General features: G+C 34.4%; 1 protein-coding gene across 1 annotated transcript in view; it reads right to left on the bottom strand.

Annotated features, from left to right (window-relative positions):
* cfap58 (cilia and flagella associated protein 58) overlaps positions 1-20,604 on the bottom strand; it is a 77,672-nt gene that overhangs the window by 46,077 nt on the left and 10,991 nt on the right. Inside the window, 4 exon segments of the mRNA XM_042760818.1 lie at positions 8,442-8,585; positions 11,158-11,319; positions 16,651-16,839; positions 18,136-18,218. Of these exon segments, the coding sequence (XP_042616752.1) occupies positions 8,442-8,585; positions 11,158-11,319; positions 16,651-16,839; positions 18,136-18,218 (578 nt within the window).

Genomic DNA, 20,604 nt, shown 5'->3' with positions numbered 1-20,604 from the left:
CCGTTTACCGTGAAACGCAGACGAAATTTCAAAAAGCGGAGAACATTGTTCAGAACCCGTCTGCATTCTTTGCACATCATCACTTCCATTTTTACGACATCAAATTCTGAAACTTTCTCCCCTCTTCTCTCGGATCAGTGCTAAACATTTGCAGACAGTGTCTGGAGCATGTAATAAGATTTCTCCGAGATCGATGTCGCCTCTCGGCATGCATAACAACCAGCTGGACAGAACTGGTGCTGAGAGCAGCCTCTCCCCTCATTACCCCCTGCCGTAGCCTCTCGTGATGAGAAAGTGTACCCATTCATTAACACGCTAATCAATCATTATGAAATGGCCAAATTTTATTAACAAAGAAGTGAATATTAGTCAGTAGACAGACTCAGTGTTGACTGGCTTCAAAGAACACAAGAGCTTCTTTCTTGATACGTTAGTGAAGGTTTGAGGTAATAAACAACAACAAGAAGAGCTGAAAGGTCAATGTCTTGGCACAATAGTCTTTGTGTGTGGAGACAAGAGACCAGCAGGACAAAAGGCCATTGCTTCCTATGAAGCCGTCTGTAAGAGAACACATCTTATAAATGCTTGAAAATGCCCTTTAAAAGGATAGTTCACCCAAAAAAACAAAAAAAAAATTGGTCATCATTATTCACACTTATGTTGTTCCAAACCTGTATGACTTTCTTTCTTCTGCAGAACACAAAAGAAGATATTTTGAAGAATGTCGGGGCACATTCATTTAAAAGTTTAATTGAGGCACGATTTCTTCTATCAAATGTAAATTAACCGACAACAGCTTCTATGCCTCAGTAAAGAGCAGAGCATCTGAGTCATGCACAGACCAAAAAAGGAGGACAACTCCGGTGGAGGACAGTGACTGAACTCAAAACTTCAAAAACGTCAGCTACTGAAACCACATAATGAAAACCAGCAAGAACCTAGACACGTGTGTGCAGATAATATACAATGACAGACAACTAGTTGTTTATTTCCGATCACACAGCAATGGTTTTGAGTCCTGAAATGTATGGGTGTGAGTTCGGTTACAGAATGCGGTTGTCACTTCAGTAAATATCCGAGATGTGTGTGAATGCAATTGTATTACTGATTCAAATACAGAACTAACAACAATATTTTGCTGCTGTGTGAATGTGGCCTACTTTTGGGATGAACTATCATGTTAAATTTACACTGAAAAAAAAAAAAAATGGTGTAAGATCTGTACATCCTGTTTATGCACATTTGAATATTACTATTACTATTTTATCTTTTACTTGCAAATTTGTACTTCCTGTTTTTGCACATTTAGCTTAATAATTTACCCTTTATCTATTTATATATTTAGTAGCTGACCAGGTTTACATTTCATTGCAAGTTATATTCTGTAAATAACTGTGTGTGTATGTGACAAATAAAAATCTTGAATCTTGAATTTTGAATCTTAATATCTTGAAACAATTCAAAGATGATTTCAAAGCAGATACTTCAGAGCTCTCAACTCTCCTCTGCGTTTACCGCTATAATATACATTTCAAAGACACAGAATGGACTTCAGGGTGGGAAAGGGGAAACAGCAAACAAGTGGATGAAGCAATAGTAAACCCATGTATTTTTCATTTTATGCACAGACTCACATTCTGGGTAAAACAAACATTTCATTAAAAAGACAGAAGTTCAGGATTAGGATGGATGTGCAGTTTTATAATAAATAAGAACAATCCCTGGCAGGCATAATGCAGTATTCGAGGTGAGTACACAAAGAGATCAAATACATATCAAGCTATGTAAATGTGATTTCAAATTCCACTGAGAGTGCCCTCTGCTGAGCAAATGAGGTTTTGTCACAACCACAATCAACTACCATCAACCTGCCATTGTATAAATCCTGTGCTGAGCAAATGAGGTTTTGTCACAACCACAATCAACTACCATCAACCTGCCATTGTATAAATCCTGTGTTCACAAATAAAAACGAAGATAAACTTAATCTGTGAATGAATACACCTGTCTCTCCAAGGCCATTTTGTTGTGTGGGTAACTTTAACACTTTAGCAAAGTTTACATGATACTGTGACTAGTGGCAATGACTCCCATCACCTGCATGGGTTATCTCTTAACATAGACGCACCCTTACAGGATTGGACGTAAAACGTGAAACTGAGAATGAGTTGCTATGACAGCTGCTACATGGACATGTAATGAACCCAAGTTTGTCACCATTTACCAAAGGGTGATATTGACTTTCCATCTTAGGCGTAATATTGCTGACAACTGTCAGATTGAATTGTCATAGTGTATCTGACAAATTAATACCAGAGGTGACAATGACAGAGGTGCAAATCACCTCTTTTTATCAGTCAGCCTGAAGAAGTGAACGAAGCGTGACCTTTTAAGCAAAGAGCTGTCTTACAAGCATGTCTTCCATGTATTTTCCTACCATGAGGTCCTTGATTTCATTATTTTCCATTTTTTGATGACACACATTATAGAGTTAAAACATCTGAAATCACCAGCAAAAATGTTTCTGTATAATTATACTGGAACTGACTCATTTGTGAGATGATCCATGTTCTCCAGCATGATTTGAGAATGTTCCAAAGAGCATCTTGTGCTTTAGTGGAAGCAAGAAAATCTGACCTTTTGTCCAAATGAGTTCAAATGATCATATCACAAATCTGCTTAGTGAAGCAAGTTTTTTTATTAGTATTTAGTTATGTATTTCCCTTTTATTCTAATTCCACAGACATTGTTCATTTCTAGATTCAAATAAAAGTAAAACCTAGATTGTCAATGTTTTCTAAGAATTTTGAACTCCACTGCAATTATGTATATACAGTACTCCAATCGTGAGAAGTTCAATCAGTCAATCACAAAATCTGCCCCAAGCTTGTCAAACAGAAAATTTTCTTGCTTCCCATGTCTTCATTATTGGCACAAACCCAAGACTAACCAAGAGAAATCTCGTAAGAATTATAAATGAAATGAATTAAGGTTTTATGAGAAAATGGGCAAATGGCATGTTCTCCTGCCTCCTTCCATCTGCATGTGCCCAAGAATTTTATTCAATAATGAATCTCTCGCATTCTATGGCCTTCCATCTGAAGCAAGAGTCAAATGACATCAAAAAAATAAAAAATAAAGACTAAAAACAGAAATGACTGTTAACGGCATGATGAAAGGCTTCCAACCACTTTATGTAATTGCATATTCCAAAAAGCACAGAGGGTGAAACGAACATGGTGACATTTTGAAAAATGAAACGTTAGCAGTGTTTAAAGTGTTTGGAAAGCTGCTTTGAAACTGAAGCATCCCAAACAACAAGCTATCCACAAAGTAGTTAAATTACTGACTCAGCTAAAGAAAAGTTGCCAGATAAAATCTGTTTTATATTTAAGTCCTGCAAGTTAAGAGGTGGGGCCTACATATGAATCAGATTTGTTGGTCCAGCACATCTCATTGATGCTCAGTCGGACTGAGATCTGGGGAATTCGGAGGCCAAGGCAACACCTAGAACTCTTCGTCATGTTCCATCAAACCATTCCTGAACAATATCTGCAGTGTGGCAGGGTGCATTATCCTGCTGAAAGAGCCCACTCTAAGTGGTACTGTACATGTCAAAGTAATATCCACATGATTGCCAGGAGCCAAGGTTCCCTATAGCAAGACACTGGCCAGAGGATAACATTGCCTCCATCGGCCTGCCTTCTTCCCAGAATGCCTCTGCTGCCATCTCTTCTCCAGTTAAAAAACACACACCCATCCATCCACCTGATCTGAAAAAAAAAAAAAAAAAAACGTGATTCATCGGACCAGGCAACCATCTGTTATTGCTCCATGGTCTAGTTCTGATGCTCACGTGTCCATTGTAGGTGCTTTCAGCGGCGGATAGGGGTCATTATGGACTCTCTGGCCGGTCAGCAGCTATGCAGCTCCACATGCAGCAAGCTATGATGCACTGTGTGTTCTGACACCTTTCTGTCATAGCAAGCACTACATTTTTCAGCAATTTGATCTACAGTAGCTCCTCTGGGTGATCAGACCAGACAGCAAGCATTCACTCTCCAAGTACATCAGTGTGCCCATGAGCCTGGTGCCGGTTTGCCTGATGTCCTTTCTTACACCACTTTTGGTAGGTACAAACCACTGCATACCAGGTACTCCAAGAAGATTTGCCATTTTGAAGCAGCTCTGATCCAGCCATCACTATTTGGCCCTTATCAAAGTCATTTCTTTTTACTGCTTCCAAAACATGAAATTCGAAAACTGACTGTTCACTTGCTACAAAATATATCACACCCCTTAGCAAGTACATTCAAACAAACTGATGGTTTGGATGTTCAGATGGTACATATTTTAGACTGATTCAAGTTCATTCAAGTGATACAATTCTATGTAAAGAGAGTGGATAATTTAGAAGAAAGTTGCATCATTTGTAGCATTACACCAGTACACCACTTTTCAGAAAAGCTAGAGTGTTTTAAAAAAGACTACTAAAAAATATAGGCAGTAGTGTCACTATTTGTGGTTAGTATTTTGGCACATGGTAAAACTCCAAAAATTCTTAACAAAGTTTGTGAATGCAAAGCCTGTCTTCATACACATGTTCTGGATATTTCTTCCTCTTGTTAAAGAGGGAAACTGATGATGGTTTTGACTTGAGAAGTGGTGGGAAAGAGGATGTAGAAGGCAGAGGAACCAGAGACGAAAGCAGAGGTAAATTGCAGCTCTGGGGCACCTGTATGGTTTTCGAGTACAAAAGGCAAAGGGTGAGACACAGGCTCACAAAAACCAAGAAAATAAATGAATGAAGGTGAAAGAAAGGAAATGCCAGAGAGGGTTACATAAGTCTGCAGTGAACTCCCTATCAATTTAAAGTTTTCTGCATCATGTCCCTGCAGCACCTCAAAACATGAAAGATTGCCTTTGTTCGTCATTTCTCTCTCTCGTTCTTTCTCTCTAGTTGTTTGTCAATCTTCGTTGCTCCGATTTTCTATCCCATCAGTCTATTTAAGTTACTTTAGTTTTTTGTTTGTAAAGTGATGCCTGCAAAAATTATACTCAGATTACAGGATAAATGAGTACGTCAAGTTTCCAATGAACACTAATCACATGACACAATTTTACACAGTGGTTGAACACTTACAGCAATTAGAATAGACAATTACTTGAAAAGTGTTTGTTAATTATGCATTTACTTACATTTTTTTTCCTTTTTTTTTCTTAGTAGACCCTTATGTTGCTAAATCTCATTTAAAGAGCTATAATATAAGAAATACTACTATACGGCAGACTTCATTACACCTGCTGTCTTATTGGAGTAAAATTGTAAAAATAACAAATTTAACAAAAAGAATCAATGGGTCAAAGTATAATTATATATACAGAATAGCACTGTCAAATTGATTAATCACAATTAATCACATCCAAAATAAGTTTGTTTACATAATACATGTGTGTTCTGTGTATATTTATACTGTATGTATGTATATATAAATACACACATACATGTATTTCTGAAAAATATTTAATATATATTTCTATTTATATATAATATAAATAATATTTAATATGAATATATATATATATATATATATATATATATATATACACACACACACACACACACATACATGTAAATATTTCTCAAATATATACATGTACATGTGTGTATTTAATATACATATAAATATACACTGTACACACAAACTTTTATTTTAGATGTGATTAATCGTGATTAATCAATTTGACAGCCCTAGTACAGAAACAAGTATATCCACTACAGTTAAAAAAATGTGGCATTAAACCCCCTAAAATAAGAAGAAATACATACTTTTTAAGCAAGACCACATTAAATTGTTCAAAAGTAAAGACTTTGTAAAGACATTGTTGCAAAAATAATAAATAAATAAAAAAAAAAATACTTTAAGAAATAAAAAAAAAATAAGAAAAGTTATTTTAAATTGTAGCACTTTATCACAATATTACTGTATTTTCACAATATATATTTTTTTTTTTTTCAAATAAATGCAGCCTTGATAAGTATAAAAGTATATATAAGTATAATATCCCAAACTTTTGAAGGGTAGTGTAAATCATAGTCAATATTTATTTTAAACTTTTTTTTTTTTTTGTAAATGTGAACATCTACTTAAGTTATCATTGAAAAACAGCTATGGATGGAGTTAATTGGATTAGAAATTAATTGAAAGAAAGAAAGAAAGAAAGAAAGAAAGAAAGATAGAAAGAAAGAAAGAAAGAAAGAAGAGAAACAAATTTTGCCAAAAAAAAAAAATAACTCAAAAAAGATAAAAAAAAAAAAAAAGAAAGAAAGAAAGAAAGAGAAAGAAAGAAAGAAAGAAAGAAAGAAAGTTTGACACTTGGATCTTGTCTGAAATTCTCATCCTCTGGAAGTAATTGCGAGTGCTCTTCTGTTCTTGATGACGACTGGTCTTTCTCTACTGTTCTCTGTGGCTTTCCTTCATTAGTACTGTTATTTAAACACAGGGAGCGCTGAGCTTGGCTCAAACATGCCTCTTACTTTGATTTTCAAGGGTGAGGCGTGCTCTCCAAAGATTATGTTGATATCTACCATGAGAGCGTCAGCATCTGTCGAGTTCACAGACTTTAGTTTGCGTTGTAAAGTTTCTCAATGTTTCAGTCTTCAGTGCATCTTTTGGTTTTCTGTTTCTCTTTCTCTTCCATTGGGTGTCATGCCTTTTCACTTCATGGTTCAAAGGAGAGGTGAACATCACAGCCATCATGCTTCCTGAGAACCAGTCAGGGAGCCAGACAGCACCTCCTGTGGCATGCTGGGTAAGCTGCTCAAGTTGGGTAGCTGTCCACCAGCCCTTGAGACCCATTTTCTTTTATTAATGAATCTTTCTGTCTAGTTCCTTACTAATGAACACACAATATTTCACCCAGAATGATCTTTTAAGGATCTTCATCAGTGCTTAACGCAGTCAGATACCGGGAGAGATAGTTTAAAACCATTTGGCCTCCCAAGACAGCATTTGGATTAATCAAAACAGACTGTCAGTTATCCATGGATCTATTTAGTTCTGAGACAGCTCATAATCTGTGTTCTGTGCGAGTCGAAATTTTCCACCCGTTGTCATCCAGAACTCCACAACGCTCCACTCCATGCAAAGAGGAACCTTCCAGTCTGAAACCATCTGTTCGGACCACTGGACCACACTCCTCTGAAACAATCTGTTCAGGCTGATGGAGCGATTTCACCACGCTCCAGATATTAACATACAGTAGGGTCTGAAAGTCTAAGGTTTTATGTTGGTTTCTTTTTTTCATATTGATGATATGAAAATGTTATTTTTCCTATGACAAATACCGTACATGAATCAAATTGCTACTGCTCACATACTTATGAAGAATATACGGAATAGCAAGAAACTGAATTATGTTAATCTAGTTTAAAAAGAAAAGAAAAGAAAAGAAAAGAAAAGAAAAGAAAAGAAAAGAAAAGAAAAGAAAAGAAAAGAAAAGAAAAGAAAAGAAAAGAAAAGAAAAGAAAATCTTGTTATCTTGTTATAAAGGTCCATGGTGCATGTGTGCATCAGCTATGCTGCATGTAGAGCTAAACTAGGTTTAGTGGCTATTTTAGATCTGTGGCATCAGTCAGCCATATAGGACTGCTGGGCAATCAAACAGTCAAGCTGTTTCTCTCTCGCTTTGTCTCTCTCTCTCTCAGACCACACTCGTCAGTCTATACCTCAGAACAATGTCATGTATAATTTACAACTCCAATAACCACCAAAAAGCATTGCATATTCATTAAGTCTTTCATGTCACATGTTGAATTTGAAAGTGCATAAAGTCAATGCCCTGTGATCTTTAGTGTTTTCTTTTATTTCTTTCATTTTTTTTTGTGCCATCCTATTTGATATTCCAATATTATCCTTTGTGAGGGTGATATTGAAAGCGTGTGACGGAGAGAAGAAGAGACGTGCCATTGTATTTGATAAGCACAAAAATCTGGAAAGTAATAATGAAAGGATTATGAAAAATATCTCCTCAAAGATGAATGCAAGGTTACTTTTCTAATGCTTTCTGGTCACATCCAGCACCACAAACGAGCACCTATAAGGACTGTGACCAGTCGATCAGTGTGTTTACAAAAAAATATAATAATAATAATTTAGAAGTATCTTATATATTTATACATAATTATTTATTTTATTATAAACAATTAAATTATATTTTATTTTGTATTTTAATATATCATAACTGGAGCTGGAATGACATTAAACATTTTTGCATAGTTTAGTTAGTTTCACATTCAATGTGTAAAGACAAATCTCTTTACTGGAAACGAGTCCCATCATGCCTAGTAAGGATACTGAGCAGGCATAGTAATGTTAGATCTGAAAGTATACAGAACTAAGAGGGTGAGAGATGTGGCAGTAAAGGATGAAATGGGTTACCTTGAGATTTTCCCTTTCTCTCTCTACGCGCTGGAACTCCTGGCGCTCCTTGTCTATAGCCACCTCTTTTGTGGTGATTTCATCTTTTAGGTCGAACATGTGGTTCACGATCTTAACCTTGCGTTTCATCTCAGCATTCTGATCCTAGAAGTAAACACTGGGAGGTTTGTGAGAGATTGCAAGGAGACACAAAAAGTAGTATACTTCATGTTTATTTTATTAAGTATACTTAAGTAAAGTTCAAGTATATTTTTAAGTATACTTTATGTAGCAAGTATACAAATATCAGTGTACTAGTAGTATACTTGTAAGTGTACTGTCTCAATACTCATTGGGACTAAATTGGCCCCCTTTTTCCAGTGTATGAAAGTATACTTTTAAGTATACTTTAAGTATAACAGTAGCAAACTTTGAGTACACAACTAGTTTCCCTCTATGTTTGTAGTTTGTTCTGCAATTATACTAAAAGTGAACTTATAGGTATGCTGATAGTTTACTAATTAAATACTTTGTACACTTTGAAGTATTGTCTCAGTAAACTACTAGTTTAGTAGTTTTATACTGCAAGTATACTCATAAGTTTTCTTTAAGTTAACTTTACATCATACTTTAAGTATACTACTATGTCCCTGTTTAGGTTTTAATTTGTATATTTTTTGTTACTTGAATATCTGAACATACAAAACATCCAAAGAAAGAGCAGGGTATCTGCTTGTAAACAAAAACATTTTATTTTAGCTTCATGCATTCTTTTTTTTAAACACTTTAATGTGGGTAAGTTTCATAAAAAATAAATAAATAACATTTTGAACAAAAAGCTGAAAAAAGACTCTGAATTGGATTCAGAATGATAATCAAAACTAAGATGGAGTCGATCAACACCCCAAAGCTTGACTGTAATTATTACCTCTTCATGGGTCGACATTTTATTCCATAACTGTTTCATGTCAGATGATCGTGTTAGATCACATGTGTTAGTATCTGTTGTTTCTTTTTTTTATAAGTCAAGTATACTTAAATGTCATTTTAAGTATATTTCGGAGGAGTACATAAAGCCCATTTCTGAGGACTACATAAAAAGTAAACTAAAAGCATACTTTCCTATTTTTAGTTTAAAAGTATACTAATAGCCGTAAGGGAAGGCAGCAAGGTTCGTAAGGGCAGCCAGACAGACAGGTAGACAAGCGCCCTAGCACATTCACACTCAAAACACACACTTATTCTTCAGTGCAGTGAGAAAGTGACACAGCAGGAATGGGTCATCATCGAAAGCTGACGACAAAAGCCATTCATTTATAGAACTGAAAAATCAGTCTTACACTTGAGTTTCTGACTGCAGTTTTCATGGCTTCTCTCGTTTGTTTCTTAAAGACCCCAAGTGCAGTTTCCATTCCTGTATTGACTTTTTTTTTTATATTGACACAGAACTTTTGGGCTTGTCCACTTTTATCTTTAAACAGCCATTAGACTTTGGTCACGTCACAGCCATGAACCATGATTTGCTAGCAGACTGCAAAGTGGCATTTGGATGCTGAACATTCTCATTCTGAAAGGAATTTGATTGGATAAACATTTGTGTGGTGCAGGATGAGAATTGGTCCATTTTCCTGGAAGAAAAAGTCTTGGAATGTATGTGTACACACTACTGTTAAAGAGTTTGGGATCGTTAAGAGTATTATTATTATTAGTAGTAGTAGTAGTATTCAGCAAGGATGCATTAAATTGATAGTACAGTAGTAGTAATTGATTGAACAGTAAGAGTAAAGACATATATATAATGTTACAAAAAAAAAAATTTCAAATAAAAAAAGAAATATATATCACAGCTTCCACAAAAATATGAAGCAACACAACTGTTTTCAATAAGATAATAAAAAATGTTTTTGTTGTTTTTGGGGGGGTTTTGAACACTAATTCAACATGAATGATTTCTAAAAGATCATGTGACCCTGAAGACTGGAGTAATGGCTGCTGAAATTTCAGCTTTGCAGCACAGGAATTAATTACATTTTAAAATATATTCAAATAGAAAACAGCATTTTTAAATTAAATAAAAATAATAATATAATAATACTATTTTTACAATAAAACTGTTTTACTATATTTTTGATAAAATAAATGCAGCCTTGGTGAACATAAGAGACTTTTTTTTTTAAATAACCCCAAATGGTAATGTATATGCTAAAGGTAAGGTTTTTAGGGCAACAGTAGCATACAGATGGCTTCAAAACTAATTTACATTGCCTAAAAGCCGCTAAACACACATCTTGATTCCACTGATATAAGTGCATGGATTAATTAAGCCAGAAACATACTGGAAAGACAAGGGGTGAGTAAATAATAACATAATTTTGGTGAAATGATCCTTAACTAACTTGCTTTAGCAATAGTGACAGAAGTGACAGTAGTTTTGAATAGTGGCATTCAAACCATGACAGTAGCGGAACCTACTAGCTAGAAGTATCTGCATTCATTTACTTTTGTAGTTTCAGGCCTAAGTCCGCACAGCAGGGAGGTTACCTGCTATTTCCAACTTCGTACATATGGGGCGAATTCCTGGACAAAGATTAATGTTCACGCCAACTTACACAAGCTACCATGGGCCGTATTTCCCAAAGAAGTCATCCCATGGATCTACTGGCCTCTGCATCTGCTCTCATGCTCATGGGAAGCAGAACTATAAGATGAAGTTCTATAAACACACATATACACTTACCTTGGCCTCAATCAGGTTCTTGCTGAAGAGGTTCCTCTCTGTCCTGACATCCTCATAGAGATTCTGTTGCTGCTTCAGTTTTGTTTCAGCTTCTGCAATTCTCTTCTTACACTCAAATATCTGCATCTCCTTCAGTTTAATGTCCTCAATATTCTCAAGAACCTGAAAAGACATAGACAGTGGGATTAGATCAGGAAAACCACAACTAGTCTGTAGATCTGTTTGAAACCTGTCTGTTATCTACAGAGGCAGCTACTTTCTAAGCATCCTACTTTATGATTGACAGTACAACGGAAACTCACATGTTCACATATTTAGCTATATCACACGGTCAAAACAGACTTGAAGAACACTTAAAGTTCATTCAAAAATATTTTTTTCAGTTTGTAGTCCTAAAACCAAGAAGAAAATTTACAATTGTTTTAAAATGTATGTTTAAGGCACGACTGTGTGTGATTTTTGTTGTAGAATAAAACATGACAGTCACTTTATATGTTAAACACAAACCTTATTTTACTCATAAATCAAAAAACACTATTTTAAAAACCCATTAAAAAATTCCCCAGGGATCCCCTTGCGAATTAGCATTACAAATTAACATCATGACTAAACAGCTCTGTAGTGTTTAAGGTTAGCATGTTGCATGTAGCTCACTCTAATCAGAACAAAACACACAGTAAATTCAAGTACTGAGTAACATTCTTAACTTATATGGTAGGCTTTCAAATATTGTGTTGGAAAGTGGGGACCTTTGAGACAAAAAAGTTGACGACCATAGATTTAGATGGAACATCTTGGATGAAAATGAGGCCATCGCAATGCATGATTGTCTTATATGTGAAAGATAGAACTGATGCTACCATAGATTTTGGTCAAAACAGGGTATAATGTGAGGCAACATCATTTTGTATAGTCTTTCTGCCAAAATTTTGGAATGGTGTTTATGTTATTCATGGAGAGTTTATGCAACCGTGCACTTGTGCAAATACAGACTTGAATTGCCTTTACCTTTTTCCCCACATGTCATGTTTTGATTTGCTTTCTTTAACTCAGATACATTCACATCAGGAGAAGTTTAGAGAACCAAACAACTTGCCTTTATTGAATTTCAATGCAGTCTGAATAGTTGCCAATCCATGTTAACCTTTTCCCTTGTGCATTTAGCAAAGCACAAATATAGTTTCAGTGGGGTTTGATAGAAATAACACTTTGTCCTGAGAAAAATGAAAGGGATTTTTACATTGAACTGATAACAGAATGTGTCCAAGGCCATGTCATTCAAACTCACATGTGCTAGGGTTAAATAGCTCCTGTAGAGACATTTTTGACAAAAGCTTTCAGACATGCACGCCAAACACGTTGTGTCTGCAGAGATAAAGAAAGGTGCATGTGTCAGATCAACCCACTGGTTGTAAATACTCTGAAAATAGCCGTTCTTAAAAAAAAAAAAAATAGTGTGTATATAATCAACCAAAGCATGAGAAAATAATGCCAGTCACTTCCCATAAATTCAACAACTCACAATTCATAGTCAGCTCCGGGGCCTTATAAATCAAAACTTGTGAACACAATAGAGTTTCTCCATCATCTCCTCTATAAATCTAGCTAAATTCACTGATCTGAACCTGGCAAAATGCATACTGTTTTATCCCCTTAAATGTCATCTTGTAGGACAACACATTGGTTCTGTCCGCTGGGTGATTATGTGGACCACCACAGTGCATAGAGTCATCATTCATGTCAGATGTCAAAAAATCTAACCTAGAAAAGTTAAAAAAGAAAAAGAAATATCTTTACATTACATATATATATCTACTAGTACATGACAACACATCTTCTATAGAAAATGGATTTCAAATTATATATCCAGATTCCATGTGCACAAAAGCCTCACTTCATCACATACCTTTTACATTGACTGCTCACATAATTGTTTTCAAATGATCTTTCTCATGTACAGATATTAACGAGAACATGCATGCTCTTATTATTTAAAGATTCACCAATAAAATGCTAAGAAATTTTATCTGTCTTATTATTCAGGAGTAAAGGGCGATCGCCCTAATGGTTTTCTATAAATAGCATGCCATTAATGATGGTGGAACATTGGTGAAATGTAATGAGACAGTCTGGGGGAGATATGTGCTGCCCTTATAAAAATTACAGACTGAAGATCTACATTTGTGTTTAAAATAAAATCTGTAAATCCAGTTAACAACTGTTTTCTAAATAGCTATGCATAAAGGGGGCAACAGGTAATGCTACAAATAAATGTTTAATATCACTCTGTTTTTATGGATTGACTCAAAAACTTGTGGGCCAAGAACTGAGAGCAAAGATGGCATACTTGCATACTTCCTGCACCAGCTGAATGGGAATGCTAACTAATAGCTTTCTTCAGGCATTATAGACCTACTTGTTTGAACTATGTTTCTTATTTTAAATCAGAAGAATTTTTATTCTCTGCAAAGTACTAGCAAGCTACAGTGTGGAGTCAGATCTCAGGAGGAAATCTCAAAACCATTAGCTAAGAGCTTTTTCAACACATGGCCTTGCTAATGCTTGTGGCTGTGTATTTTTTACCTGGAATTAGATTATTAACTTTTCAAAAAAAAAAAAAACTCTCTGAAAGAAAGCAAATGTTAGCAATGCTGAATAAATGAAAGCTATGTTGTGTCTCAAATAGCCTCTGGTTCCTAGGAAACTGTGATAGCTGTTCCAAAATAAACACCTTCTGCAGCACAACCTTCATGTACAGTAGCTGAAAACTGAAGCCGACTACATGCACTGTTTGTGTGTGTAAGACAGTATAATGAATGCTGAGAGCATGGAGGAATCTGTAGTTAGAAACAGCATGTCTGTTTTACTGTGCACTATGGATGGGCGGACGGACAGACAGACAGACAGATACAGACAGAAATACAGACAGATAGATAGATAGACAGACAGACAGACAGACAGACAGACAGACAGATAGATAGATAGATAGATAGATAGATAGATAGATAGATAGATAGATAGATAGATAGATAGATAAAACATAGATAGATAGATAGATAGATAGATAGATAGATAGATAGATAGACGGACTGACGGACGGACGGACGGACGGACGGATGGACGGACGGACGGACGGACAGACAGATAGATAGACAGATAAATAGAAGTATAGATCTTCAAAGGATGATGCAGCTAGTTTACACAGAAACAGGAACACTATTATGTGGAATGTATTGTCTACTCTTATCTGTCTGAGACAGAAAGAGAGTTAGAGGATGTGCCTGGAGCTGAATATAAACCTGAAAACCCAAAAAAAAAAAAAAAAAAAAATTAAGACAGATTTTTCATGGACTACTGTTCAAGACAGATATTTTTAGTACAAAGATATTCAATGACCATCACATCATAGTCTGTAATTATAATTAACACCACCGCTTTCTGATTAAAAAAAATAATAATAATCAGTCAACAGATGGTTTTAATCATAAGAACATTTAATTTAAAAAGAATAACTTGAAAGCAGCAGAAACTTTGGCCGCAAATTAAATGTCTTACTAAGTGTCTCTATCTGGCCAATCAGTCATCTTAAATATATATATATATATATATATATATATATATATATATATTATATTTTTTTTTTTTTTTTTTTTTTTTTAATGTTGTTGTCATTTCCAAAAGTACATCAATTAAATAAAATGAATGAATGACACATTAATTGAGAATAGCAGATGACACGTTAACCAAACTGTAATTTTCTCATGTTATAAGATCTCTTATAAAAGTATGGAAGGATATTCAAATTGCATTCAGATTACAAATTGCATTTTCAATTGTGTTTTCCATATGTGAATGCATAAATTGTGACATAATCTAAACACAAACGCACGCTCCATTACAGTGGGTACCATTGTGGCTGCTGCTGATAGCAGGGGATAGTCACTGCATTTGGGGTAAAAACAACAGAATTATTTATTGTGTAAGGTGCCAAGAATATAATGAGACCTGTGTTGCACTGTCAGTTCATTCACATGCATCTATCGGATTGGCAGCTGCCTTTAGCAGAGCCTTTACCTATTACCTAATAAAGGAAACTGCAGAGTTTATTTACAGGAATAGTTCACCCTAAAATAATAATACTTTCATTACTTACCCATATGACATTTCAAACCTGTATGACTTACTTTCATCAATGGAACACAAAAGAAGTTAGAAGTAGAATATCCAAGCTACTTTTTTCCATACAATGACCTGCCCTGTAAGAAATATAGATTACTGAAATAAAGTTGAAATACCATCATGTAATTACAACAGGATGAGCACCAGACTTAGTCAGACTGTTCTCTAATTATGTTGTTCACAGCATGCTTGACTTAACTTGATAGCTGCCCATTATACCTATACAAGTTTGCCCATAAGTGCCAAACAGTTACTGCATTGAAGTGTGTATAGAGTGGCACACACACATACATACTGTTGTGATAGCAACAGTATTATAAAGTCGTCAGTAACATGACTCACACAAGCATGCTGAAGTACTACAGAGTGAAGAAATGCCTTCAGGGATTACAAGACAAAAACCAAGAGACTCTCGAATCTCAAAAACTCTTAGAAAGTAAAGCATCATAAGAGAAAGAAATGTGAGGGGATTTAGAATATTTTTCACTCTTAGGCCTAAAACATACTTTATGCAAGTATGAATGTAAACACATCAACCTACACAAGCTAGATTTAATTTGTGACGTTTTGAAATGGGTTCAAATTCAATTCACATCTCAGTGCAATCATGTGTTGCATTCTCAGTACTACCACAAGGGGCGTTATCTTACAGTCAATGTCCTGATAGATAGATAGATAGATAGATAGATAGATAGATAGATAGATAGATAGATAGATAGATAGATAGATAGATAGATAGATAGATAGATAGATAGATAGATAGATAGATAGATAGATAGATTTCAAAATTGTAAATAAAACAAAGATTATGGTAGTATTACAAATAAAATACTATTTAATCCTTAACATGCCATGTTTAATTCAGTTTGTTTCTTGCTGCTTCTTTGTAATTATTTTTGACATTTACAAGCAATTTCTGAGTAAAAATTGTTTCAAAGTAAATTCTACACTTAATTTTGTTTCTTTTTTTGTTTATATTTTATACAAATCATCTTTAAAATAATAGACATTTTGTAGATTTTTCCTGTGTTCTCAATTTCACTTTCTATCCTCTTTTGTAAAATCCCTAACTAAGAAAAGCCACATCTAATTACATCATCCTTCAGGAAGTGACATCATGTTTGGTTATTTAGTTGGTTTGTCTCACTTTAAATCATTCGATTCTGTTTCAGTTTAATAAAACATACAGAAACCAGTATGATAACATCAACATTTCAAAATATGGTTAAAAACTGAACAAAATTAACTTCAAGGTGACATTCTCAATCACTCACTGGGCAATGGCTAACGTGTGTGTATGTGTGTGTGCTGTACCTTCTTGGTGAGCTCACTGGCCTCATTTATGTAGCGATCCCTCTCTTTCTCCAGCTGTATGATCTTTCGCTTTTTCTGGGCTTCATCCCTATATTTTAAAATCTCCTGTTCCAGAGTCTTCTTTGACTGTTCGTGTAGCTTAACAATGGTCTGCTGTTTGTCGGTTTCATTGGCCACCTTGATCATATTCTGGAACAAAAACGTGCACACCGACACAAGAGGTTACACTAAAGATCAATTTGTAAATATACTTGAGCAAGAGTGATTCAAGATTTTCAGAAAATAGACATTAAAAAAACAAGTTTGAGAATAGGAAGATTTTATTCTGTGTTGTCTTGTTGTTCAGTAGATCAAAGGAATGACTCTCCAAGGTAAGCTGAAATCAAAAGTTGTGTTTGTACGCTACAGTGGTTGTGTTTGTGAGACAGAGTGTCTCCTGTGCAATTAAATATGAATATCCTGTTATTTTCATATGCACAATAGTAATGCAAAATTCAGAATGTCAGCAGAAACATCATGCACCTTCTCTTGTTTTCTGAAATCCATCTGTGCATCATAACAGCGTGGGGAAGCTATGAGAACTGTGAAAAAGCAAAACCACTGCAGAAAATTATAAAGACTTACCGAAAAGCTTACCTGGTGTTAAGATTAGTTTCAGGAGATCAAACTAAAAGAACTAAAACAAATGTTGTAGGGGCTTTTTTATGTGTATGATTCATTTGATTAATTATTTGATAAATTATTTACTTAAGAATCTTTTACCAACAAACAATCATTTTAGGGGCTTTTTAACATGCGTGATTCATTTGATTAATTATCTGATATATTTTTTAATTACTGAAATAATAATCTAAGTAAATAAAGGTTTTGGGGGCTTTTTATGTGTGGTTCATTTGATTGATTATTTGATATATCATTTAAATAAATAAATGTTTTAGGGGCTTTTTAATGTTTGTGATTCAATTGATAAATTATTTGATGTGTTATTTAATTAATGAAATAAACAAATAAACAAACAAACAAAAATAAATATAAATAAGTTTTAGGGGCTTTTTATGTGTATGTGATTAATTCAATTAATTATTTGATATATTGTTTAATTAATTAAATACAAATAATAATCTAAATAAATTAACTTTTGATTCATTATTTTAGATATTATTTAATTAATTAAATAATAATCTAGATAAATAAATCTAGTTTTTAACGGCTTTTTATGAGGGTGATTCATTTTAATATTTATTTAATATATCATTTAATTAATTAAACACAAATAATAATCTAAATAAATACAATTATATTAATAAACTAATATATATATATAATCAACTGACAGCCCTAGAAGGACATGGTTTTGTCCCTTTATTTTATTCCTTACAAGTGTATTTCTTTAAGGTGGTTTCTTTACGTTTTGTAATGTTTTCAAGACATTTTTTTTTTTTTTGAAAAACATTAGTAGTAAGTTAGAAACACGTGTCCGCACACCTAATTCAGGATGTCCCTCTCCCGCACCAGTTCATCTATTGCCTTCTTGTCCGTATCCATCTGCTTTTTTGCTGTCTCCATTTCTAAGAAAAACAGGAAAATAAAGCACTTATTATTACTTTTTAGTTTTTTCGTTATTTTTTCAAAGCCAGTGGGATATAGTGCTAATTGTTACTTTTCTTTTTGAAAGGCTTTGTGCTAATAGGGTTGTTTTCAGAAGCACTTTCCACAGTCTGTCAAGGACCAACGTAAAATAATAACACAATTCAAAAAGCCCATTATATGGCTGCAGGCATAAGGAGGTAGAAAAGAGAACCGGGACATAGAAAGACTAAAGGATAGAATGGGAAGCAGTGAAACAGGAGAAAGGAACAGTGCCGTGTCTTGGCCGTCAGCGAGCAGGCGTGCATGAGTGGACGTTGCGGGGCTGCGCTGTCATGTGAAATGGCCATTCCATGTTCTGTCCTCACATGACCCCACTTCCTCTTCTCCACGGACGGCCAGCTCACTGACCCCGCTGTCACAGCCCATCCATCAATCACCCAGCCAACTCTGATTAAGATGACAACATCCATCACCGTGGAAACCCCAATTAAGATGACAACAGGGCTCTGGCTCCATCCATCAGGCGTCAAACACCCTCCATTCGAACCGTCCAATCAGAGCCTGGAGACTTTCACTAATATAGGATTTCTTTATAAATTACTGGCTTGATGACAAGTCTGATTATTTGTCAAACTGCACAGATGGCATCAAGGACACTGTGATAAATTAAGTGCAGAGTAAGGAGGTTTTGTAACCTTGTGCTTCTTTGGGATGGCACAATCAAGCGACATCCACTTGCAGAACGCAAAATTCTAGAGGGCACATAAGACTGAAGTAATGAATTTAGGTAAAGGGGTGCAGAGCCAGTGGTGGTTTTAAAGGCAAAAAATAATGCCTTGAATTTTAAGCAAGCAGCTATTGGTAGCCAGTGCAAACTGATAAACAGAGGTGTGAAGTGCATTCTTTTTGGGTCCTTAAAAATTAATCTTGCTGCCGCGTTCTGGATTAATTGTAAAGGTTTGATAGAACTGGCTGGAAAACCTGCCAAGAGAGCATTGCAATAGTCCAGCCTGGACAAAACAAGAGCTTGAACAAGGAGTTGTGCAGCATGTTCCGAAAGAAAGGGCCTGATCTTCTTAATGTTGAATAAAGCAAATCTGCAGGACCGAACAGTTTTAGCAATGTGGTCTGAGAAAGTCAGCTGATCATCAATCATAACTCCAAGGTTTCTGGCTGTTTTTGAAGGAGTTATGGTTGATGTGCCTAAACGGATTGTGAAATTGTGATGAAACGATGGGTTTGCTGGAACCACAAGCAGTTCTATCTTGGCAAGGTTGAGTTGAAGGTGATGGTCCTATTGAAGATTTGGATTCCACTCTTGCCAGTCTTAGGGCTTCAACAACTGAGAGCAAGGCAGTCTCAGTTGAATGTCCACTTCTGAAGCCAGACTGGTTGCTGTCAAGGAGATTGAGTTTTATATATATATATATATATATATATATATAGTACAGACCAAAAGTTTGGAAACATTACTATTTTTAATGTTTTTGAAAGAAGTTTCTTCTGCTCATCAAGCCTGCATTTATTTGATCAAAAATACAGAAAAAACAGTAATATTGTGAAATATTATTACAACATAAAATAATAGTTTTTCTATTTGAATATACTTAAAAAAAAAAAATTTATTCCTGTGATGCAAAGCTGAATTTTCAGCATCATTACTCCAGCCTTCAGTGTCACATGTAACATCCAGTCGTATCACATGATCATTTAGAAATCATTCTAATATTCTGATTTATTATGAGTGTTGGAAACAGTTCTGCTGTCTAATATATTTGATGAATAAAAAAAGAACTGCATTTATTCAAAAAAAAAAAAAAAATTCTAATAATATATATTCTAATAATATATTTTCTTTACTATCACTTTTTATCAATTTAACACATCCTTGCTCAATAAAACTAAAGAATCAATTTAAAAAAAAACAAAGAAAGAAAAAACACTTAACCCAAATTACTGACCAGTAGTGTATATTGTTATTACAAAATATTTATATTTTAAAAACATACATTCTTTTTTATTTTCTTTTTTTTTTTTTTACTTTTTATTCATCAAAGTATCCTAAAAAAGTATCACATGTTCTGAAAAAATATTAAGCAGCAGAACTGTTTCCAACTTTGATAATGAATCATCATATTAGAATGATTTCTAAAGGATCATGTGATAATGATCCTAAAAATTCAGCTTTGCATCACAGAAATAAATGATAATTTAAAGTATAATAAATTTAAAAACAATTATTTTAAATTGTAATAATATATCACAATAAAACATTTTTTTTCTGTATTTTTGATCAAATAAATGCAGGCTTGATGAGCAGAAGAAACTTCTTTCAAAAACATTAAAAATATTAATAAAAAAAAA

Source organism: Cyprinus carpio, chromosome A1, assembly GCF_018340385.1.
Source record: "Cyprinus carpio isolate SPL01 chromosome A1, ASM1834038v1, whole genome shotgun sequence".
NCBI classification, from domain to species: Eukaryota; Metazoa; Chordata; class Actinopteri; order Cypriniformes; family Cyprinidae; genus Cyprinus; species Cyprinus carpio.
The sequence above is the reverse complement of the archived record's forward strand: the minus strand, read 5'-3'. Positions and strand labels throughout refer to the sequence as shown.